Genomic DNA, 24,930 nt, shown 5'->3' with positions numbered 1-24,930 from the left:
GAACAGGCCACTTGGGAGGCCTGCTTCTTTAAAACCTTGCCTACATACTCCCTACTTAATGACAAGCTGTCTAGCCCAGTCCTAGAAGAGTCATAAAGGAGTTCTTCCCTGAGCTTTGGCTGTCTGAGTGGAGCATGTGGACAGCTGCAGGAAGGGGCAGTAGATGGTACTTTGGGTATGGCTCAGAGAAGAGAACTAAGTAGCATGCACATTGGCTGGATGCTGTCAGATTTACCTTGGGATGCCCATTGTGATGTCATATGAAGTCACAGCCTTGAGGCAGAAAACTCTGGCTGAGAAGAGCATGGGATTGAGAAATGGCACCAATTTGGGGGATGGACGTCCCACTGCCATCAGATATCAGCCTTCTATTATTGTTTGTTTTTTTTATTTGGGGGCTTTGGACACTGTTTTCCAGGAATCGGAGCTGGAAGCAGGTGGCAGCCAAGATAAACTCAGAGGTATGTGATGTAGCCCTCCCTTGAAACTAACTGGTTCCGCTCCTGATGCCATAGAAACTGCCATACTTTGGGCCATGGGAGGAACTGGATGCAGGGAGAGGGGAGTTGAGACAGTGCCTATGGATAGTCTTCCTATAGGTCACTATAAATCCTTTTTCCTTCAATTCATTTCAACAGACCTTGAGCACCTATTATATATGGCAGTGTAGTAGACATTGAGGAAGAATAAAGACTATCGCCATTCTCTAGGAGCTCGAGGTGAAGTGGGGGAGATGGATATACACATAACTGGAAAGAGAATGTGATTAAGAGTTAATAGAGGTATAAATGTTGCTGACATGGGAGGTAGACAGTATTTTGAACTAGGGGGCTCTATGAAATGCCACCTGGGAGAGCTCAGGTTTGAGTGTGCTTCAGAGGAAGAGTGGGATTTTGAAGGTGGTTGGAGTGAATAGAGGAAGGCAGTGGAAACCTTTTAAAAAAGAGGGAATACATTGGAAAAAAGACGTGGGAAAGGGAAGCGTATTGGATGTGTTTGAGGAGAGATGTCACCAATCTGGATGGAGCACAGGACTGCAGGGACTCAGAGAGAGAAAAGGTTGACAAGTTAACAGAGGTCACACTGTAGAGCTTTGAACGCCAGGCTGAATACTTGGTATAAATACAACTCTGTGCAGTTTGAAAGACATCAAAGATTTTAAAGCCAGATAAAAATGTGCTTAGATCTGTGCTTTGAGGAGCGCTTCTTAAAACTTTAACACGCATATGAATCACCTGGGGGATCTTGTTGAAAAGCAGATTCTGATGTAGTAAGTCTGGGGTAGGGACTGAGTTTCTACAGTTCTAGCAAGCTCCCAGATGCTGCTGCTGCCCTTGGAATGAGGGCCACACAGTAAGAGTGAGGTTTTGAATACCTCCAGTAAGCTTATATGGTAGTTCTCTGGCATAGCTAGGCCATTTTCATGGTTTAGTGGGAAGAAGGGAGGAAACAAAAATATCAGAGCGGCACGGCGAAAAAGAGAATGTAGCCGGGCGTGGTGGCTCTCGCCTGTAATCCCAGCACTTTGGGAGGCAGAGGTGGGCAGATCACTTGAGGTCAGGAGTTCGAGACCAGCCTGGCCAACATGGTAGAACCCCGTCTCTACTAAAAATACTAAATTAGCCAGGTGTGGTGGCGTGCACCTGTAGTCTTAGCTACTGGGGAGGCTGAAGCAGGGGAAACACTTGAATCCGGGAGGCAGAGGTTGCAGTGAGCTGAGACCACGCCATTGCACTCCAGCCTGGGTGACAGAGCGAGACTCTGTCTCAAAAAAAAAAAAAAAGGAAAAGAGAACATAAATTAATTCCCCAAGTATTTATCACCCACTCCTACCCCCATTTCCACTCCTCTGTGCACTATTGATACAGCAGTAAGTGGAAGAGAAAAAAATATCTGCTATCAGGGATGTGAAAGTGGAGGAGGTATTGGGGTGAATGTTTGGATGTGGAAGGTGTTGCAAGACTCCCTTGCAAAGGAGGGAGAAGGGACTGAGTCTATTTTTCCTGATGCAAAGAGTTAATTATAAACATTATCATCATTTTCTATGAGGACTACATTCATCATGGTATTTCCAGTGCCTAGTATACTGGCTGGCATATAGTAAGTGCTCCGTAGTTGTTTGTGAAATGAATGAACGACTTCTCAGTTTTAACCCTGAATGACTCACAAGATGATGGTGTTTTAAACGACATAGGCAACATTACACATGAAAAGTTGTGAATGTGGTGGGAGGCAGAATATGAACCATTGTGTTGGAAGTGCTTGTAAAATTTCTGTGGAGATATTCATCAAGCAGCTCAAATTAATGGCTGAGACCTGTGATGTTCAATATGGTATCTGCTAATCATATGTGACCATTTAAATTTTTTATTTTTGAGACAGGTTCTCCCTCTGTCACCCAGGCTGGAGTGCAACACATGGCTCACTGCAACCTCAACCTCCTGAGCTCGAGTGATTCTCCTACCACAGCCTCCCGATTAGCTGAGACTACAGGCCCATGCCACCATGCCTAGCTAATTTTTAAATTTTTTTTGGTAGAGAGAGGGTATCGCCATGGTGCCCAGCTGGTCTCAAACTCCTGGGCTCAAGCAATCCACACACCTCAGCCTTCCAAAGTGCTGGGACTACAGGCATGAGCCACCACACCCGACCTTAAGTTAATTAAAATTAAATAAAATTTAAAATTCTGTTTCTGGCTGGGCGCAGTGGCTCATGCCTGTAATCCTGGCACTTTGGGAGGCCAAGGCAGGTGGATCACTTGAGGTCAGGAGTTCGAGACCAGCCTGGCAAACATGCTGAAACCCCATCTCTACTAAAAATACAAAAATTAGCTGGGCGTGGTGGCGGGTGTCTGTAGTCCCAGCTACTCAGGAGGCTGAGGCAGGAGAATCGCTTGAACCTGGGAGGCAGAAGTTGCAGTGAGCCGAGATCGTATCACTGTACTCCAGCCTGGGTGACAGAGTGAGACTGTCTCAAAAAAATAAAAATAAAAATAAATAAAATTTAGTTCCTCTATTGAAGTAGCTACATTTCAAGTGCTCACATGTAACTAGAGTCTCTCATATTGGATAGGACAGATATAGAATATTTGATATATTTGACAGATATAGCATATTTGATATAGATGATATTCCATCATCATAGAAAATTCTATAGGATAGCGCCAGCCTAGACCTAGATCTTGAAGACAGATATGGCTATAGTTATATGGGGGTCACAAGGTCCTTTCCATTTTTTTCTCAGAAACATCTCTCAAATTCAGCAATCTAGATCTAGATTGTCTTAACTAAAACTTCATCTCTTGAACTATTTACAGTCTTATAACTGGGGTCTCCTACTTTTCCAGCCTGGAGCACAGACCTTGCCTCCACAAAACAAAAAGACAACATACAGTCTGGGAGTGGTGGCTCATGCCTGTAATCCCAGAACTTTGGGAGGCTGAGGCAGGCGGATCACCTGAGGTCAGGAGTTCGAGACCACCCTGTCTCTACTGAAAATACAAAAATTAGCTGGGTATGGTGGCGTGCACCTGTAGTCCCAGCTACTAGGGAGTCCCAGCTACTCCAGAGGCTCCCAGGCTCAGTGGCTTGAACCTGGGAGGCGGAGGTTGCAGTGAGCCAAGATCGTCCCACTGCACTGCACTCCAGCGTGGATGACAGAGCAAGATGCTGTCTGAAAACAAACAAACAAACATAACACACACAAACCCCCCCAAAGCTAATTGTGTCACTCTGCTAAAAGTAACTAAGCACACAAAATTTCTGTGTACTCTATTGCCTGCAGCAGTATTTCCAAACCTTTTTTTACTCTCAAACTTCTTTCATCCTCATAATTTTGTCAACCTCCTTAGGAACTTAAAAAGCATTTTGTCCATTTTTCATAAGTTATTTTAGATAAATTTTATTTTAAAACAATATCTTTTTATAATTGCAAAGTTATTTTAATATCATGTTTAAGAGTAAAAGACAAATGTCTACTTTTTCTTCTGTAACAAGTGATGCATGACATTTAATTGATTTTATATTAGGTATGAGAATTTTCACATCAATTGGGTATGAGAAATGGCAAGGGCTTTTTTTTTTGTCTATATCAAATATAATCTGGCTTAAGCCTCCCTTTAACTAGGTTGGCAAAAAAAAAAAAAAATAGTGCAGTATCATTTTTCCTCCCCAACCTTTGTGTTGTATAAGAACTCCACAGTTTCTGCAGTTTATCCAGAGTAGAAGTGAGTCAGGCCCTTAAGCCACAGGGATGGCTCTTGCTTTTCTTCTTAGCCATCTGAAGGCAAAAACTGTGTCTCAACCCCTCTCTACCAGTCTCAGGGGTCTTTGCTAAGGTCCCTAAACTGCTGCACCTGGGCTCTTAACACCAGAAGGGCTCCGGGACCCCTACCCAAGGTTCTCCTACCCAGTGCACCTGCAGCTTCAGCACTGTTTCCATTTCAAGGAGCCAGCTTCCCTCCTGTCTCAACCCTCTGGCACATTTCAGCTTAAAATTTTCACAGATCTAGACTTATTGACGGTTGTTTTTTAGGTTCCTGACAATTTTTTTCAGTCCTGAAAAACTAAGTCCCTGCTGTGCATTAGGAGTTCCAAGACCCTATGAACAAAGGCCTGGCTACCTTCTTTGGTATGGGAAAACATGAATCTACTTCCTTTCTCAGAAAGATGCCGCAATAAAAATACAGTGTAAATTACTCAGGAAGTCACTCTGCTTCATAAATCAACGAATACAATTTCTTTCTACATATTTATGTAATAAAAAGCTTTTTTGTTAACAAATACATTTTTATTAAGGTATAATTGAATACCATAAAATGCGTAGATATTAATTGTATGGGGTGATGAGTTTTGATAAATTTATATACCCATGTAACTAAAACCCTAATAAAGATATGGCATAGCCATAACCCTGAATAGTTCCCTCATGTTATTTTCTAGTCTCTGCCCTCCTCTCTGCTCAGACACAACCTCTATTCTGATTTCTATTGTCATGGACTAGTTTTGCCTATTCTTGAACCTTGCAAAAAGTAGAATCATACAGCATATATTCTTGTGTGTCTGACTTCTTTTGCTAAGCATAATGTGTTTGAGATTCATGTTGTTGACAACAATTTTTTTTTTTTTTTTTTTTTCTGAGATGGAGTCTTGCTCTGTCACCCAGGCTGGAGTACAGTGGCGCAATCTTGGCTCGCTGCAGCCTCTGCCTCCCAGATTCAAGCGATTCTCTTGGCTCAGCCTACCAAGTAGCTGGGATTACAGATGCATGCCACCATGCCTGGCTAACTTTTGTATTTTTAGTAGGGATGAGGTTTCACCATGTTGGCCAGGCTGGTTGGTCAGGCTGGTATCGAACTCCTGACCTCAGGTGATCCGCCCACCTCAGCCTCCCAAAGCGGTGGGATTATAGGCCTAAGCCACTTCATCCGGCCGACAACAACAAATTTTAAAGTGACAGTATACCATATCATGCTTGTTAATTTGGGGACCCAGCGTATATTGAAATGTAGAATGAAATTTAACTACCTATTGTGGCATTAAAAATAGCCAAAAAAAGGCTCTGTGATCTTATATTTGGAATTCTTGCACATTGCATTTCAAAAAGTCAATTTTTTTTTTTTTTGAGACGGAATCTTACTCTGTTGCCCAGGCTGGAGTGCAATAGCTCGATCTCGGCTCACTGCAACCTCCATCTCCCAGATTCAAGTGATTCTCCTGTCTCAGCCTCCCAAGTAGCTGGGACTACAGGCATGCACCACCATGCCCAGTTAATTTTTGTAGTTTTAGTAGAAACAGAGTTTTGCCATGTTGGCCAGACAGGTTTCGAACTCCTGACCTCAGGTGATCTGCCCGCCTTGGCCTCCCAAAGTGCTGGGATTACAGGTGTGAGCCATCGCACCTGGCCTGTTTTTTTTTTGTGGTTAAAAAAGTTATATCTATATAATAAAAAAGAAGGTTTCAGGATTTTAATTACACATAATGCATTGTTGGTGGGTTTCTTATCTCCAATAAGAGAGGAATTGCTTGGTCATGTGGTATATATGTTTAATTTTAGTAGATGATACCAGTTTTCTAAAGTGATTATACCAAGAATAGCGTCTGAGAATTCTAGTTGCTCCACCTTCTTGCCAACACTTGGCATTGTCCATCTTTTTCTTTTTCTTTTTTTTTTTTTTGAGACGGAGTCTTGCTCTGTCTCCCAGCCTGAAATGCAGTGGTGCTATCTTGGTTCATGCAACCTCTGCCTCCCGAGATCAAGTGATTCTTCTGCCTCAGCCTCCTGAGTAGCTGGGACCACAGGTGTGCACCACCATGCCTGGCTGCTTTTTTAGGTGGGGTTTCACCATGTTGGCCAGGCTGGTCTTGAACTCCTGACGTTGGGTGATCTGCCCCCCTCGGTCTCCCAAAGTGCTGAGATTACAGGTGTGAGCCATTGCACCCAGCCCATCTTTTTCATTTTAGTCAGTCTGGTGAGTCTGTGTGGTATTGCATTGTGGTTTTAATGTGCATTTCCCTAATGACTAATGATAATGTGCAACCTCTCATGTTTATTGGCCATTTAGAAATTCTCTTTTGTGAACTGGCTGTTCAAGTCTTTTGCATATTTTTAATAATTGGGTTTCTTTTACTTAACTGATCTGTAGGAATTCTTTGAATACTATGGACATGAGTCCTTTGCCAGATAAAGGTATTTAGAATAAATTCTACCACTCTGTGACTCACTTTTTCATTTACAATTGTGTCTTAATGACCAAAAGTTCTAAATTTTAATGAAATCCAATTTATGAAGTTATGTTCTTAAGATTAGTGTTCCCCTCCCTACCCCTATCCCCAGTGCAAGAAACCTTTGCTAACCACTAGGCCATGAAGATACCCTTCTATATTTCTTCTAGAACCCTTATTTTTTTTCTTTCACATTTAGCTCTATGATCCATCTCAAATTACTTTTTGTGTATGGTGTGAGGTAGGGGTCAACACTCCCCTCCTCCCCATATAGATATCTAATTCTTCCAGTAGGGCAGGAACTAGGATAAAAATGAGTGAGGTACTCATCTTGAACACAAAATGTAAGGAACACCAAAAAACTTAATAATCGAGATATTTAATGAAACATTCTTATTCTTTTTCTTATTGAGACAAGATTTTATTCTGTTGCCCAGGCCGAAGTGCAGTGGTGTGATTACAGCTCACTGCAGCCTCAACCTCTTGGGCTCAAGTGATACTCCCACCTCAACCTCCCAAGTAGCTGGGACCAGTGACATGCTTCACCACACCTGGCTAATTTTTGTGTTTTTTGTGGAGATGAGGTTTTGCCATGTTGCCCAGTCTGGTCTCGAACTCCTCAGTTCAAGTAATTTGCCTGCCTTGGCCTCCCAAAGTGTAGGATTACAGGCATAAGCCACCATGCCTGGCCTAATGCAATATTATTTAAAAATAAAAATTAATGCAAAAAAATCCATGATGAACAAAATATCAGAATTTAAAATCTGACCCTACACTTTCACGACTCTTTCTCACCACTTCACTGTAATCCCTGTCCTTTCCTCCAGCACCATTTATTGAAAAGACCATCCTATTCTCATTGAATTTTATCGGTGACCCTGTCATAAATCAGGTAAATGTATACATGTGGGTCTATTTCGGGACTCTCTGTTTTGTTACATTGGTCTGCCTATCCTCACACTGATATCTTGCTATCTTCAATAATGCAGCTTTGTAGTGACTTAAAATTTGGTAATGTAAGTCTTCCAACTTTGATCTTTTTTTTTTTTTGAGACAGTCTCACTCTGTCACCCAGGCTAGAGGGCAGTGAGGTGATCTCAGCTCACTGCAACTTCCGCCTCCCAGGTTCAAGTGATTCTCCTGCCTCAGCCTCCCGAGTAGCTGGGATTACAGGTGCACACCACCATGCCCAGCTAATTTTTGTATTTTTTAGTAGAGATAAGGTTTCACCATGTTGGCCAGGCTAGTCTTGAACTCTTGACCTCAGATGATCTGCTCACCTTGGCCTCCCAAGGTGCTGGGATTACAGGTGTGAGCCACCAGGCCTGGTCCCAGCTTTGACCTTTGAAGTTGTCTTAACTATTCTAGGTCATTGACATTTCCATATAAATCTGTGAATCATCCTGTTAATTGTCACACAAAACATGCAGGGTTTTGATTGAGAATGTATTGGATTTATAGTTTAATTGGAAATAACTGACATCCCCAAAATAATAAGGCTTCTGATCCATGAGTGTTTTCATGTCTTGTTTATTTAGACTTTCTTAATTTATCTCAATAATAGTTTTCAATATAGAGGGGTTTTTTGAAGCTATAGTAATACTTTTTCATTTTTATTAAGAAAATTTTAAACAAATTGAAAATATATAGAAGTGTGTCATGAATCTTCATGGATCCATCACCCAGCTTCAACTCTCTTACCTTATTATTTTGAAGTAAATCCCAGATAATATAATTTCATTTGTAAATATTTTACTATGTATATCTAAAACATAAGAACTCTTTAAAAATAGTTAAACACAATACCATTATCATGCCAAAAAATTTAACAGTAATTTCTTTCTTTTCTTTTTTTTTTTTTTTTGAGATAGAGTCTTGCTCTGTCGCCCAGGCTGGAGTGTAGTGGCACAGTCTCGGCTCACTGCAAGCTCCACCTCCTGGGTTCACGCCGTTCTCCTGCCTCAGCCTCCCGAGTAGCTGGGACTACAGGCGCCTGCCACTGTGCCTGGCTAATTTTTTGTATTTTTAGTAGAGACGGGGTTTCACCGTGGTCTGGATCTCCTGACCTTGTGATCTGCCCACCTCGGCCTCCCAAAGTGCTGGGATTACAGGTGTGAGCCACTGCACCCGGACTTAACAGTAGTTTCTTAATACCATCAAATACCCTTCAGCATTCAAATTCCAATTATCGCCTGGGTGCAGTGACTCAAATCTGTAACCCCAGCACTTTGGGAGACTGAGGCAGGAGGATTGCTTGAGCTCAGGAGTTGGAGATCAGCCTGGGCAACATGGTGAAACCCTGTCTCTACTAACAATATAAAAATTAGCTGGGTGTGGTGGTGTGCGCCTGTGGTCCCAGCTACTCAGGAGGCTGAGGTGGGAGGATCACTTGAGCCTCGGCGGAAGAGGTTGCACTGAGCCAAGTTTACTCCACAGCACTCCAGCTTGGGTGACGGAGCCAGGCCCTGTTTCAAAAAAAAAAAAAAAAAAATCCCAATTGTCTCCTAAGTGATATAAATTATTATTTATAGTCTGTTTGATTCAAGATCACAGATTGAAATGGATTTGTGAGTCTCTTAAGTGTCTTCTAATCTGTAAATTCTCCATCTTCATTTCTTTCTTTTATTCTGTCCATTTATGTGTTGAAGAAATGGGGCCCGGTGCAGTGGCTCAAGCATGTAATCCCAGCACTTTGGGAGGCCGAGGTGCTTGGATCACTTGAGGTCAGGAGTTCAAGACCAGCCTGGCCAACATGGTGAAACCCCATCTCTACAAAAAATACAAAAAAATTGCCAGGTGTGGTGGCACGCGCCTGTAATCCCAGCTACTGGGGAGGCTGAGGCAGGAGAATTGCTTGAACCCAGGAGGTGGAGGTTGCATGAGCTGAGATCACGCCACTGCACTCCAGCCTGAGCAACAGAGTGAGACTCCGTCTCAAAAAAAAAAAAAAAAAAAGAAAGAAATGGGTTATTTGTCCTTTAGATTTTGCAGTTAACATTTTGTTGATTAAATATCCGTATTTGTCATTTAACATGTTCCCTTATCTCCTGTATGTTTTGTAAATGGGAAAGTTGGATCTAAGACTTATCAGAATTCATATTTTTTGAGGAGGGGAAGAAGATATTTCACAGGTGATGATAATCATCAAGAGGCACATAATGTCTGGTTTGGTGTGGTATTTTAAATGTCATTTTCTTTTATTTATTTACTTTTTTTTTTAAGAGATAGGATCTCTTTGTGTTGTCCAGGCTGAAGTGCAGTGGCACAATCATAGTCACTGCAGCCTTGAACTTTTGGGCTCAAGTGATCCTACCACCTCAGCCTCCTGAGTAGTTAGGACTACAGGAATGTGTCACCATACCTGGCTAATTTTTAAAATTTCTTCTGTGGAGGCCAGGCGTGGTGGCTCACACCTGTAATCCCAGCACTTTGGGAGACTTAGCCAGGTGGGATCACCTGAGGTCAGGAGTTCAAGACCAGCCTGGCCAACATGGTGAAACCCCATCTCTACTAAAAATACAAAAAATTAGTCTGGCATGATGGCATGCCTGTAGTCTCAGCTACTTGGGAGGCTGAGGTAGGAGAATCACTTGAGCCTGGGAGGCGGAGTTTGCAGTGAGCTAAGATCACACCACTGCACTCCAACCTGGGTGACAGAGCAAGACTCCGCCTCAAAAAATAAAAAAAAAAAAAAACTTCTTTTGTGGAGATGGGGTCTCACTATATTGCCCAGGCTGGTCTTCAATTCCTGGCCTCAAGCAATCCTCTCACCTTGGCCTCCCAAGGTGCTGGGATTACAGGCATGAGCAACCACACCCAGCCTTAAATGTCATTTTCTAAATGATCCTGATACTTGAAAACACAAAAGATTTTTGTGTATTGACTTTCTACCTAGATACTTTGCTAAATTTTCTTATCAATTCTAATTATTTATCTATAGATGTTTTGGATATTCTACACAACTATATTGTCTGCAAATGATAATTTTATTTCTTTCTTTCTGATTCTTATACCTTTCCTTTTTCTTGTATTATTCCATTGATTAGGACTTCCTCTACAATGTTCAATAGAGGTGGTATAGTGGGGATTCTTTTTTTTTTTAATGTAGAGGATAGTTTGCAATAATTCATCATTTATGTGTAATGTTGGCTATATAAACATTACACATCATTTATGTGTAATGTTTGATAGAGTGTATTTACAAAATACTCTATCAAATTAAGGAAGTTCCCTTTTATTTCCAGTCTGCAAATAGTTTTAGTATGAATGGGTGTTAAATTTTTTTTTTTTTTTTTTTTTTTTTTTAGACAGAGTCTCACTCTGTTGCCCGAGCTGGAGTGCAGTGGTGCAATCTCTGCTCACTGCAACCTCCGCCTCCCGGGTTCAAGCGATTCTTGTGCCTCAGTCTTCTGAGTAGCTGGGATTACAGGCAAGTGCCACCATGCCTGGCTAATTTTTGTATTTTTAGTAGAGATGGGATTTCACGATTTTGGTTAGGCTGTGCTGAAACTCCTTTCCTCAGGTGATCTGCCCGCCTTGACATCCCAAAGTGCTGAGATTACAAGCATGAGTCACTGCGCCTGGCTGGGTGATAAATTTTATCAAGTGATTTTCATGTCTCTATGTGAGATGGTTATATGGTTCCTGGCCAGGTGATAAATTTTATCAAGTGATTTTCATGTCTCTATGTGAGATGGTTATATGGTTTTCTTGTTTATCCTATTAATGTGCTGAATGACACTGAGTTTTGAAAATAAAACAACTGTGAATTCTTGGAATAAATATAATATGTTCATGATGCTTTTCTTTATTTTCTTTTCTTTTTCTTCTTCTTCTTCTTTTTTTTTTTGAGATGGAGTCTCACTGTGTCACCCAGGTTGGAATGCAGTGGTATGATCTCAGCTCACTGCAACCTCCGCCTGCTGGGTTCAAGTGATTCTCCTGCCTCAGCCTTTCTACTAGCTGGGACTAAGGCACCTGCCATGATACTCAACTAAGTTTTTGTATTTTTAGTAGAGACAGGGTTTCATCAAGTCGGACAGGCTGGTCTCGAACTCCTGACCTCAAGTGATCCACCTGCCTTGGCCTCCCAAAGTGCTGGGATTACAGGTGTGAGCCACTGTGCCTGGCGGATGCTTTTCATATATTATTGGATTCACTTTGCTGATATTTTGTTTAGGACTTTTGCATCTGTGTTCATGAACGAGATTGGCTTATGATTTTTCTTTCTAATACTGTCCTTATTAGATTTTAGAATCAAGTTTATTCCTGCCTCCTAACATAGGAGAAGTAATTTCTCTTTTTCACCTCGTTATATGACAGACACCCCTAACACAAAATTCTAAAGGCTTCTGATGTTTTATGCTAGGCACCTGGGACAAAACCAGATTATTCTTTATTATAACAAACACACATATATGAAAAAGAGACAGGGAGAGAGAGATTTTAAGAAATCGGCTCACAAAATTGTCAGGGCTTACAAATCAGAAATCCATAGGGCAGACCAGAAACTCAAGAGTTGATGTTGTAGTCTTGAGTCCAAAGTCAGCATAGGCCAGGCTAGAAACTCAGGCAAGGATTTTCCATTGCAGTCTTGAGGCAGAATACCTTCCTCTTCAGGAAACCTCAGTCTCTGCTCTCAAGGCCTTCAACTGATTGGGTGATGCCCACCCACATTATGGACATTAATCAGCTTTAAGGTGTACTAATTCTAAATGTTAAGCACATCTGAAAACTACATTCACAGCAACAAGCAACATCTAGACTAGCTTTTTTTGTTGTTGTTGTTAGATGGAGTCTCCCTCTGGAGTGCAGAGGTGCCATCTCAGCTCACTGCAACCTCCGCCTCCTGGATTCAAGCAATTCTCCTTCCTCAGCCTCCCAAGTAGCTGGGACCACAGGTGTGCACCACCATGCCCAGCTAATTTTTGTATTTTTAGTAGAGACGACGTTTCACCATGTTGGCCAGGATGGTTTTGATCTCTTGACCTCGTGATCCGCCCGCCTTGGCCTCCCAAAGTGCTGGGATTACAGGCGTGAGCCACCGCGCCCAGCCCTAGACTAGCTTTTGAACAAACAGCTGGTCACATAGCTTAGCCAAGTTGACATGAAATTAACCATCACAATCCTATGTTTTCTTCTGAGAGTTTTATAGTTTTACAGCTCTTACATTTAGGTCTTTGCATCATTTTGAATTAATTTTTTGAATTAGATGGTGTGAATTAAGAGTCCAACTTCATTCTTTTGCATGTGGCTATCTAGTTGTCCCAGCACCATTTGTTGAAGAGACTATTATTTTCCTATCGAATGGTCTTGTTACCCTTATAGAAAATCAATTGATTTGTAGATGTATGGATTTATTTCTAGACTCAATTTGATTTCATAGATCTATATGTTTATCCTCATGCCAGTACCACACTGTTTTGATTACTACAGCTTCGTAAGTTTTAAAATCAGGAAGTATGAGTCCTCCAACTTTGTTCTTTTTCAAGATTGTTTTGGCTATTCAGGGACCTTTGTAATTCCATATGAATTTTAGGACCAGCTTTTTCATTTCTGTAAAAAAGGCTATTGGGATTTTGATAGGGATTATACTGAATCTGTAGATTGCTTTGGGGAATATTGCCATTTTAATAATATTAAATATTCCAATCCATGAACAAGGGAGTCTTTCCATTTATTTAGGTCTTCTTTAGTTTTTCAACAATGCTTTGAACTTCTCAGTGTAAAATCTTGCATGTCCTTGATTAAATTTATTCCTGAGTATTTTATTATTTTGGATGCTAAAAATGGAGTTGCTTTTATTAGCTCTAATAGGTTTCTTCTGGTTTCTTTCCGATATTCTGTATGTAAGATATGTCATCTGTGAACACAGTTTTACTTGTTCCTTTCTAATTTGCATGGCTTTTCTTTTCCTTGCCTAATTGCTCTGGTTAGAACTTCTGTACAATTTTAAACAGATGAGGCATCACTGGGGCAATGTTCCTGACTTCTAGACCCACCGGAGTGAAGGACCTGCTCCAGTGGCTCTACTTGGCAGGAGTTGCACCCCCAGAACTTTGCCAGGTGGCCCTGCCCACACAGCTTTGGGTGGAGGTTGTCTAACCTGTTGAAAGTGAGGCAATGGTCCCTCTTTTTGAAACTGAGGTGGCAGCCCGATGATCTCTGAATCACCTTCCAGGTTATTCTTTCCTTGTCTTCCAGAATAGTGTATGTTTGTGGCTGAAGAGCTCTATGGTCCCAAATTGTAAAATTCAAGAAGACCAACAGCCTTCTCTCATTCCCTCCCATCTCCTGCTCCTTCAGTTCAACCTGGCAGTTTTCCTGCTGTGGTGGCTGATTAAGTCCATGTTTCACACATATACTGATCTCCTTATCAAAGGGTCACTTGGTCACACCTTTAGTGTTCTCTTTGAATACACTTTCTCATTTTTTGCAATAGGGATAGGCTGAAAACTTTTCATATCCTTACATTCTAATTCCTTATAATTCCATCTTCAAGTCAATTCTTCTCTCATTTTACCACAAACAGTCAGGAGAACCAAGGCACTTCTTCAAAACTTTACTTAGAAATCTCATTAGCTGGCCGGGCATGGTGGCCCGTGCCTGTAATCCCAGCACTTTGGGAGGCTGAGGCAGGCAGATCACCTGAGGTCAGGAGTTCGAGACCAGCCTGGCCAACATTGTGAAACCCTGTCTCTACTAAAAATACAAAAATTAGCCGGGTGTGGTGGCAGGTGCCTGTAATCCCAGCTACTCGGGAGGCTGAGGCAGGAGAATTGCTTGAACCCGGGAGGCAGAGTTTGCAGTGAGCTGAGATCACACCACTGCACTCCAGCCTGGGCAACAAGAAAAAAACTCTGTCTCAAAAAAAAAAAAAAAAGAAAGAAAGAAAAGAAATCTCATTAGCTAAATACCCAGTTTCATGACTCACAAGTTCTACTTTCCATAGAACACTAGAATATGAACATAATTCTGTTAAGTTCTTTGCCACTTTACAAGGATCACCATTTCTCTGTTTCTAATAATATGTTCCTTATTTCTCTCTGAGACCTCGTCAGAATGGCCTTTACTGTGCATATTTCTACAAACATTGTGTTCGTGATTACTTAGATATTCTCTAAGAAGATGGAAGCTTTCTCTACAATTCTCCTCTTTTCTTTCTGAGCCCTCAGCAGCATCACCCTTAATAGTTCATTTATGGCAATGTAGGCTTTTTCTAGCATGCGCCTCAAAACTCTTCCACCCTCTTCTCATTACGCATTTTTTGGTGTTTGTGGCAACAGCACCCTCACTTCTTGGTACCAATTTCTATCTTAGTCCATTCAGGTTTCTGTAACAAAATATCATTAACTGGGTGGCTTATAAACAACAGAAACTTTTTTCTCACAGCTCTGGAGGCTGGGAAGTCCAGGATTGGGGTGCCAGCATGGTCAGATTCTGGTGAGGTACTTCTAGGTTGCAGACTGGCAACTTCTTACTGTGTTTTTATATGGTGGAAAGACTGAGAGATATCTCTGGAGTTTTTTTTTTTTTTTTTTTTTTTTTTTTTTTTGAGACAGAGTCTCGCTCTGTTGCCAAGTCTGGAGTGCAGTGGCATGATCTCAGCTCACTGGAACCTCCTCCTTCTGGGTTCAAGCAATTCTTGTGCCTCAGCTATTTGAGTAGCTGGGATTACAGGCATGTGCCATCATGCCCGGCTAATTTTTGTATTTTTAGTAGGGACAGGGTTTCGCCATGTTGACCAGGCTGGTCTCAAACCCTGGCCTTAAGTGATCCACCCACCTCCGCTTCCCAAAGTGCTGGGATTACAGGTGTGAGCCACCATGCCCAGTCCTCTGGAGAATTTTTTGTAAGGACACTAATCCCATTCAAGAGGGAAACCCCTCATGACCTAATCACTTCCCAAAGGCCTCATCTACTAATACATTACATTGATGGTAAGGATTTCAACATATGAATTTTTGAGGGGACATAAACATTGAGCCCATTGCAATGCCCTTTATCATGCTAAGGAAGTCTCCTTCTATTCCTGTTTGGTTGAGTGTTTTTATTATAAATTATTGTAGGATTATGTCAAATGCTTTTTTCTGCATCAATTTATATGATCATGTGAGTTTTTCTTTTTTATGTTATTAATATGGTATATTACAGTGATTTATTTTCTTATGTTGAAAAATCTTTGCATTCTTGGAATAAATCCTGTTTTCACTACTTCTATTCAACATTGTTTTGAAAGTCCTAGGCAGACCAATTAGGCATACTATGAATAGTTTGCTTTTCTTTGACTGAAAATTTCTCTATTTTGCCTTAAATTTTGAAGGGTAGTTTCACTAAGTATAAAAGTCTAAGAGCCATGTGCTATGGTTCATGCCTGTAATCCCAGCACTTTGAGAGGCCAAGACAGGAGGATCACTTGAGGCCAGCAATTTGAGACCAGCATGGGAAACACAGTAAGATCCCATCTCTCCAAAAACCAAAAAAAACTGGCTGGGTGTGGTGGTGTGCACCTGTAGTCCTAGCTACTCAGGAGGCTGAGACAGGATGATTGCTTGAGCCCAAGAGTTTGAGGTTACAGTGAGCTATGATTGTGTCACCGCACTGCAGTGCAGTGCAGTTTCCTTTTAGAGATCTGGTCTCTAAAAGGAAAAAAAAAATCTAGGTAGGCACTTATTTTCTTTTAGCACATTAAAAGATGTTATTCTATTATTTTCTGGCTTCCAATATTTCTAAAAGATATCAACTATTCATTTTATTCCTCCTTTGAATATAATGCATCTTTTATTTTTGCCGGTTAAGACCCATTGTGTTAGGGCTGGGTGCGGTGGCTCACGCCTGTAATCCCAGCACTTTGGGAAGCTGAGGCGAGCGGATCATGAGGTCAAGAGATCGAGACCATCCTGGCCAACATGGTGAAACACCGTCTCTACTAAAAATACAAAAATTAGCTGGGCATGGTGGCACGTGCCTGTAGTCCCAGCTACTTGGGAAGCTGAGGCAGAAGAAGTGCTTGAATTGGGGAGGTGGAGGTTGCAGTGAGCCGAGATTGCGCCACTGCACTCCAGCATGGTGACAAGCTGGACAAGACTCCATCTCAAAAAAAAAAAAAAATGCATTGTGTTGGTATTCAGCATTCTGTAGTGTACTTAAGTTTAGGTTTTCTTTGTCTTCATGCTGCTTCATAACACTTTCTGCATCTAAGGCTTGCACCTTAGGCTTTCTCAGTTTTGGAAAGCTCTTAGCTATTCCCTTTTTTTTTTTAATAGACTGTATTTTAAAGCAGTTTTTAGGTTCACAGCAAAATTGAGCAGAAAGTACAGACAGTTACCATATACTCCCTGCACGCTGTTTCTGCTTGCCTTTGTGTCTGGGACTCCTGTCTCCCCCTTCCTTCTGGGACTCCTATTACTGTGTCCCATATATCTATTGGCTCTTTTATCTATTTTCTTTCCATGCTTCATTATGGATATTTTCTTCAGACATTTCTTCAGTTGTGTCTAATCTGTACCCCTTACTGAGTTCTTTATTTCTCCTGTTCTAGAATTTCCATTAGATTTTTTTTATTTTTTTCAGTTTTTAGTTCTTGGCCAAAATTCTCCATCTTGTCATCTAATTTCTTGTATATATAAAGCGCATATATTTTAAAATCCATGTTTTATTACGCCAATATCTGGATTGCCTATGGATTTGTTTTTATTCCCCATGTTTATCTCTTAGTCTTCAGTCAGTCAGTCTTGTCTTCTAGTAAGCATGGCAATTTTTTATTTAATACCAGAGATTTTATATATAATTTTGAAGAGAAAATTCAAGGTTCTGGATAAAGTTACTTTCCTCCAGAGAGTAGCGATATTTTTGCTTCTGGCAGTCATTTAGATTAGGGATCATCTCAATCCAATAAAGGATTAAATTTATCCGAGGCTGAGCTTCCATTTTTGAGCCTGGTTTATTTCAGGTTTATTCTTACTCCTAGGTATAGCCCTTTGGGGATTCCAGCTGAAAGCCGGGGATATTGGGGGTTCTCAACTCATTTTTTTGTTCATCTATTCCCATAAAACTGTGAAATTTCAGTTTAGCTGGGCTTATTTCCCTCCACTTCCTTTTTCTCTAGGATCTTGGCTCTTCTGGTTTTTGATCCCTTGATAGGTCTCTAATGACTTTAAATGGATATTTTAAAACATATTTTGTCCAACTTTTCTTGTTGTTTTCATTTGGAGGGTTCAAACCATTACTATAAATTGAAATCCCAAACTGGTGCTTTTTTTCTTTCCATTTTTTCCCCTTCTACTAGCTTGGAAGTTATGAACTCTGTTTCTATTCTTTTAGTGGTTACTCCTCAGATTTAAATATGTGTACTTATCCATTCTTTACTCAGAAACGTTTTATCAATGCTAGTAAGCCCATCCATTTCAGTACTTTGCATTCTTATTAATTTCTGGAAGTAAGATTTGATTCTGTTTTCAAATCTGCTAGATCACTTTTTATGGGTTTCTGTTTCTTACAAATTTATACTTGTATTTTATTTATTTCTTTTTTCTTTCTTTTTTCTTTTTTTTTGAGATGGAGTCTCACTTGGTTGCCCAGGCTGGAGGGCAGTGGCGTGATCTCAGCTCACTGCAACCTCCACCTCCCGAGTTCAAGCAATTCTCCTGCCTCAGCCTCCCGAGTAGCTGGGACTACAGGCGCGCACCACCATGCCTGGCTAATTTTCGTATTTTTAGTAGAGATGGGGTTTCACCATGTTGGCCAGGATGGTCTCAATCTCTTGACCTCATCATCCGCCCACCTCAGCCTCCCAAAGTACTGGGATTACAGGCGTGAGCCACCATGCCTGGCATTTTATTTCTTTAAATATAATATGCATAGGTGTTTTCTAATCTACCTCTGAAAATTCCAATACCTGACATCTTTGCAGGTTTGTTTCTGCACTTGTCCTTATTTTTTAATAGTTAACACTTCTGAAATTGGAGTATGTCTTACAATTGATGGCATTTAATAATTTAATTGACTGTATTTTTTCATTCTACTACATATAAATTGATGGTACATTTTATAATCAGTAGCATCTTAAATGTAATAAAATACGATATTTGTGAGGATTTTGAAGCCTAGGATAAAGATTTTCCTCAAAGAGTATTTTTTTTTTTTTTTTTTTGAGATGGAGTCTCGCTCTGTCACCCAGGCTGGAGTGCAGTGGCAAGATCTCGGCTCACTGCAAGCTCAGCCTCCCAGGTTCACGCCATTCTCCTGCCTCAGCCTCCTGAGTAGCTGGGACTACAGGCGCCCGCCTCCACACCCTGCTAAATTTTTTGTATTTTTAGTAGAGACGGGGCTTCACTGTGTTAGCCAGGATGGTCTCGATCTCCTGACCTGGTGATCCGTCTGCCTCGGCCTCCCAAAGTGCTGGGATTAACAGGCATGAGCCACCACGCCCAGCCTCCTCAAAGAGTATTTCATTTACTTTTGACTCTGGCACCATCAATCAGTCCAGGACCACTTTAAATTCATGGCTTGAAGGTTTTTTGGGACAACCCAGATAATGTGAACTTGAGCTGCCAAATATACAAAAGTTAGTCTGTGGTTATGACTTCTCAGGGATTTCACCCCAGACCCCTGGAATTCTCAGTGTGAAGGCAACTTTCTTTGCAGTTACCCGAGGTTAGGAGTGAGTGGTAGATTTGTCATTTTGAGGTTCCATTTGCATGTTGGAAGGTCTTCTACTGGATTAAAAAATTTCTGAGGAGCCTGGCACGGTGGCTCATGCACTTCAGGAAACCGAGAAGGGTGGATCACTTGAGGTCAGGAGTTTGAGACCAGCCTGGCCAATATGATGAAACCCTGTCCCTACGAAAAATACAAAAATGAGCGGGGCATGGTGGTGCATGCCTGTAATCCCAGTTTCCCCAGGAGGCTGAGGTGTTTGAATTGCTTGAGCTTGGGAGGCAGAGGTTGCCATGAACTTTGAGCTACTGCACTCCAGCCTGGGTGACAGAAGGAAACTCTGTCTCAAAACAAAAAACTAATTTGAGACATACCAATGTATATATTTATGGTGTATAATGTGATGGTTTGTTGCATGTTTACACTGTGGATTGATTAAATCAAGTGAATTAACATATCCATCATCTCACTTATCTCTTTTTTGTGTGTGGCGGAAACATTTAAAATCTTCTTTTTTAGCAATTATGCCTATGGTTTATTTTTCTGAAGTTTTCTTTCCTTAAGGAGTTCTCTGCTCTAGGCCACAAAGATTTTCTCCTACCTTTTTTTCTATGTTCCAGTCTTACATTTCACATTTTAGTTTTTAATATACTTGGAGTCCACCTCTATATGTGGTATTAGGAAGTGATACAATTTTATTTTTCTCTATAGTGAGCCAGTTTTTTTTTTGAGACAGGGTTTCGCTCTTTCACTCAAGTTGGAGTGCAGTGGTGTGATCTCAGCTCAATGCAACCACCTCCCGGGCGCAAGTGATCTTCCTACCTCAGCCTCCTGAGTAGCTGGGACCACAGGCATGTGCCACCACGCCCAGCTAGCTTTTTGTATTTTTTTGTAGAGAGTAGAGATGGGGTTTCGTCACATAGCCCAGGCTGGTCTCAAACTCCTGAGCTCAAGCAATCTGCCGGCCTTGGCCTCCCAAAGTGCTGGGATTACAGGCGTGAGTCACTTTGCCCGATTCCCATCACCATTTGCTAAACAATCATTTTCCCATTGATTTATGGGACTCCCTTTATTATAATAAATGGCCATATATACATAAGCTTGTCTCTGAACTCTCTATCTGTTCCATTGGTCTATGTGTTCCTGTTTTTATTTCCTACAGCTTTGTAATGTATCTTAGTGTTTGGTACAGCAAGTCCCTCCTTTGCTCTTCTTTTTAAGGTTGATTTAGCTATCAGTAGGCCTTTATTTTGTCATATTAATTTTAGAGCATTTAGCAAGTTCTTGAAACATTCCAAATGAAATATGAATTGGGAATGCATTAAAATATAATTTAAGCCTGGGCAACATAATGAGACCTCGTCTCTACAAAAAATAAAAAAAAATTAGCCAGGTGTGGGGTCATACACCTGTAGTTCCAGCTACTTGGGAGGCTGAGAATTACTTGAGCCCAGGATGTTGAGGCTGTAGTGAGCGATGATCATGCCACTGCACTTCAGCCTAGGCAATAGAACGAGACCCTGTCTCAAAAAAAAAAAAAAGTAAATAAATATATATATATGTGTCTATATACAGACACACACACACATATATATAATTATATATATATATAATTTAATTTGGCTGGGTGCGGTGGCTCACGCCTGTAATCCTAACACTTTGGGAGACCGAGGCGGGTGGATCACGAGGTCAGGAGTTTGAGTTCGAGACCAGCTTGGCATGGTGAAACCCCATCTCTACTAAAAATATAAAAATTAGCTGGGCCTGGTGGTGCGCACATGTAGTCCCAGCTACTCAGGAGGCTGAAGCAGGAGAATCGCTTGAACCTGGGAGGTGGAGGTTTCAGTGAGCTGAGATCGCGCCACTGCATTCCAGCCTGGACAACAGAGCGAGATTCTGTCTCAAAAAAAAAAAAAAAATTGGGGGAGTACTGACATCTTTGTGATTTCAAGTTATTCCAACCAAGAACTTGGACTATCTCTCCATTTATTCAGATCATCTTCTATGTTTTTTATTAGAATTTTACAGTTTTCTACATGGAAGTCTTCTGTATTCTTGGTTTACTTAATACCTTGATACTTTTATAATTTTTATTGCTATTGTGAAGAATATCTTTTATTAAATTATATTTTTATAGTTTTTACTGTAGTAGAGAAATGCTCCTGATATTTGTAAGTTGTTCTGGTATTCAGAAACCTTGGTGAATTATTTTATTATGTCTGAGGTAGAATGTCTGATTATCATTTCAACTGCTTTCATACTTACTATCTACTCAAATGATCTATTTCTTTTTGGCCAGTTTTGGTATCTTATATTTTTTCTAGGAATTTAATTATTTTATCAGAGTTTTCATATTCATTAATGTGTAGTTATTCAAACTGTTTTCTTCTTCCTCTTCTACTTCTTTTTTTTTTTTTTTTTTTTTTTTGAGACAGGGTCTTACTGTATCATCCAGGCTGGAGAGTGCAGTGGAAGGATCACATCTCACTGCAGCCTTGACCTCCCAGGCTCAAGAGATCCTCCTACCTCAGCCACCCAAGTATCTGGGAACACAGGCACACACCACCACACCCAGCTAATTTTTTTTTTTTTTTTTGAGACTGAGTCTTGCTCTGTCGCCCAGGCTGGAGTTCAGTGGCGTGATCTCAGCTCACTGCAACCTCCACCTTCCAAGTTGAAGTGATTCTCCTGCCTCAGCCTCCCAAGTAGCTGGGATTACAGGTGCACGCCACCATGCCTGGCTAATTTTTTGTATTTTTAGTAGAGACGGTGTTTCACCATATTGGCCAGGCTGGTCTCAAACTCCCAACCCCAAGTGATCCATCTGCCTTGGCCTCCCAAAGTGCTGGGATTATAGGCATGAGCCACCGTGCCTGGCCGCCCCAGCTAATTTTTTAAAATTATTTTTTATTTTTTGTAGAGATAGGGTCTCACTATGTTGTCCAGGCTGGTCTCAAACTCCTGAGCACAAGTGATCCTCCTGCCTAGCCTCCCAAAGTGCTGGGATTACAGGCATGAGCCACTGCATCTGACCACTTCTCCTTTTTAATTTCCAAGGAGATTTACATTTACTTTCATCTTTTGCCCTAAAGCATTACCAGCTCAGGTTCACTCCACTTTTATTTTCAATTTGAGGGTTCCTGGCTACACAGTGGGTATAAATTAGAACTCCAAGCCAGTATGAGGATAGACTCATGGTTAAAATTCTCAGAGAAGGTGTTTTTTGTTTTTTCCCACCTAGAGTACAAATTTTCTTGTGGTGGGCAGATTTTTTCCTAGCCACTTTTCCACTAAACATGTAGCACTTTTGAGAATTCTGGCTTTTTCCCAGGGTCTCCATTCCAAATACACACTTCACATGGGCCTTGTCTTTTGCTCCTACCTTGTTGTTAACCCAAATCCCTTCTGACTGACACTACAAATGATGTGGGGCATTGAAGTATCAGATGATTTTCTACTCATGTTTTTCAGTTTTCTCCTTAATTTTGGCCTGTAAGGATTTCCCTTACTCTTTTTCGAGGAACTTAATTTGGCATTTAAAAGGATGCTGGACTAGGATCACACCTGTAATCCTAGCACTTTGGGAGGCTGAGGTGGGCGGATCACCTCAGGTCAGGGGTTTGAGACCAGCCTGGCCAACGTGGCAAAACCCCGTCTCTACTAAAAATACAAGAATTAGTCGGGCATGGTGGCTTAGCTACTCAGGAGGCTGAGGAAGGAGAATCGCTTGAACCCAGGAGGCAGAGGTTGCAGTGAGCCGAGATGGCGCCACTGCACTCCAGCCTGGGTGACAGAGTGAGACTCCATCTCAAAAAAAAAAAATTGTTTTATTTGAAATTGTAACAAATGTCATTACTGCCTTTAAAATGACCTGGAGCACTTTGAAAAAAATCCCAGAAGTTTTCCAACTACAGAATAAAATTAAAATTCTACCATTAGGCATAACCTGGCTTCCATCTACCTTGTCAGCCTAGCATCTCCCACTACTTAGCAAAAGTGCACCTGACAATCATGACATGCTGATCTCGGTGATGTTCCCACTTGCCTGAAATACTCTTTCTTCACCTAAAAGTCTTGTGCTGATTCTTTAAACTCCAGTACAAATGCAACTTCTTGAATAATTCTCTTCCCTTCTCTCTTAGGAAGTTAATCACTGTCCTCTATATTCCCTGATATTTATATGTTTGTTACAGCATTTACATGTGGTTATGGATGCCAACTGTATCAATATCTGATACATGAGATGTATCAATATCTGATATCTAAAAGGTGAGAAGTGCTGTCAATAAAGTCTCTAACCTAGAACATAATCTGATTTTCTTTTTTCTTTTTGTGCTTCTCTAGACTTCAAAGCAGCATAGATTGAAAAAGATCCAGAAGTTAACAGGTCAGAGAGATCCTATCCTTTACTCTTCAGCTCAAGGTTAATAACAGACCAATTGTGGGTCGGCCTTATGACTCTAGCCTTAAATAGCAGGTGGAGGGAGGTTGAAAAAGAGGATGTAAATGGAAGAAGTGTGCCTCTTCTTTCTAGCATCTCCATGTCTAAAGATATGTATGTATACGGCTCCATAATTCTTTCCATGGTTCCTTTCCTTATACTTCCTTTCCTCAGCTCCTTTTGTGCAAAGCCCAAGGTATTGGGAAGGAAACTTGGTGAGATTTAGAATGGACAAAGGGTAACTACCAAGAGTTTGGTGAGGGAAGTTTCCCTATCTTTTCCCCCCCACCATAGATACTGGATAGACTCCTTTGGAGAAAAAGATATGTATCATGACCTCTGTTTCCCCTACTCTCACTGCTTATTACTATGATTATTCCTATTCTTCCCAATGTATATAGCTTACATCTACTGTATGATGAAGGCAGCATAGTATGGCTTTTTGAAAAATCTTGAGATGGGTTAAGTCTGAGATCTGCCACTTATTAGCTTTATGATCTTGGGCATAACTTCATCTTTGTTTCCTTATTTGCAAAAAGAGGGGGTTGGACAAAATGATCATGATCATCAATAGTCATGAGGCTGACAGATTCTTCACCTCTTCTCCCAGATCCACAGTGGGAAGAAAACCTCAGGATGGCTTGCACTGAAGCTAACCTGACATGGTGAGTAAAGCCTGTCTTCAGCCTATTCTACTGATAAATTCTGTGAAAGTTAGACGTAAAGTACCTGGACTCTGTTTTACTTCCTTCAATGTGATAGCTTTTTCCTTTCTAAGTTAAATCTCTCTTATTGTTTTCCTTACTGGTACTTTAATGAAACTTCAATTACATTGACATACACTGTTGCATCCAGTGTTTCAGAACTCCATGTGGGCTGGACCCAGGAATATGTACTCTGGTCAATGGAGCGGAGCCTTCAACAGATCTTCCGATACCTAGAAAGCGCAAGGTCAGGCAATGTAGTTTCTGGGTGGGGATTGAAGGTGGTAGAGGTTTTAAAAAGAAGGAAGGAAGGGAATGAAGGAGGGAGGGAGAGAGGGAGAAGAGAGAGTTTGTTTTGTCTGTGGGGGAAGTTCTGGGTTCAAACTGGTGGAAGGATCATTTCTGG

The 24,930-nt window shown here is 41.1% G+C and overlaps 1 protein-coding gene across 2 annotated transcripts in view; it reads left to right on the top strand.

Moving 5' to 3' along the window:
* The first annotated feature begins 240 nt into the window (after positions 1-240).
* SPATA31H1 (SPATA31 subfamily H member 1) overlaps positions 241-24,930 on the top strand; it is a 41,049-nt gene continuing 16,359 nt past the window's right edge. The window contains exons 1-4 of one of the 2 annotated variants that reach the window (XM_055377642.2): positions 241-461; positions 23,724-23,766; positions 24,431-24,485; positions 24,676-24,771. In XM_055377642.2, coding sequence (XP_055233617.2) covers positions 318-461; positions 23,724-23,766; positions 24,431-24,485; positions 24,676-24,771 — 338 coding nt within the window. In that variant the 5' untranslated portion in view covers positions 241-317. Of the gene's footprint in view, positions 462-23,723; positions 23,803-24,430; positions 24,486-24,675; positions 24,772-24,930 lie in introns of both variants that reach the window. The other variant, XM_055377643.2, reaches the window with a different exon arrangement.

Source organism: Gorilla gorilla, chromosome 12, assembly GCF_029281585.2.
Source record: "Gorilla gorilla gorilla isolate KB3781 chromosome 12, NHGRI_mGorGor1-v2.1_pri, whole genome shotgun sequence".
Taxonomy (NCBI): domain Eukaryota; kingdom Metazoa; phylum Chordata; class Mammalia; order Primates; family Hominidae; genus Gorilla; species Gorilla gorilla.
The sequence above is the reverse complement of the archived record's forward strand: the minus strand, read 5'-3'. Positions and strand labels throughout refer to the sequence as shown.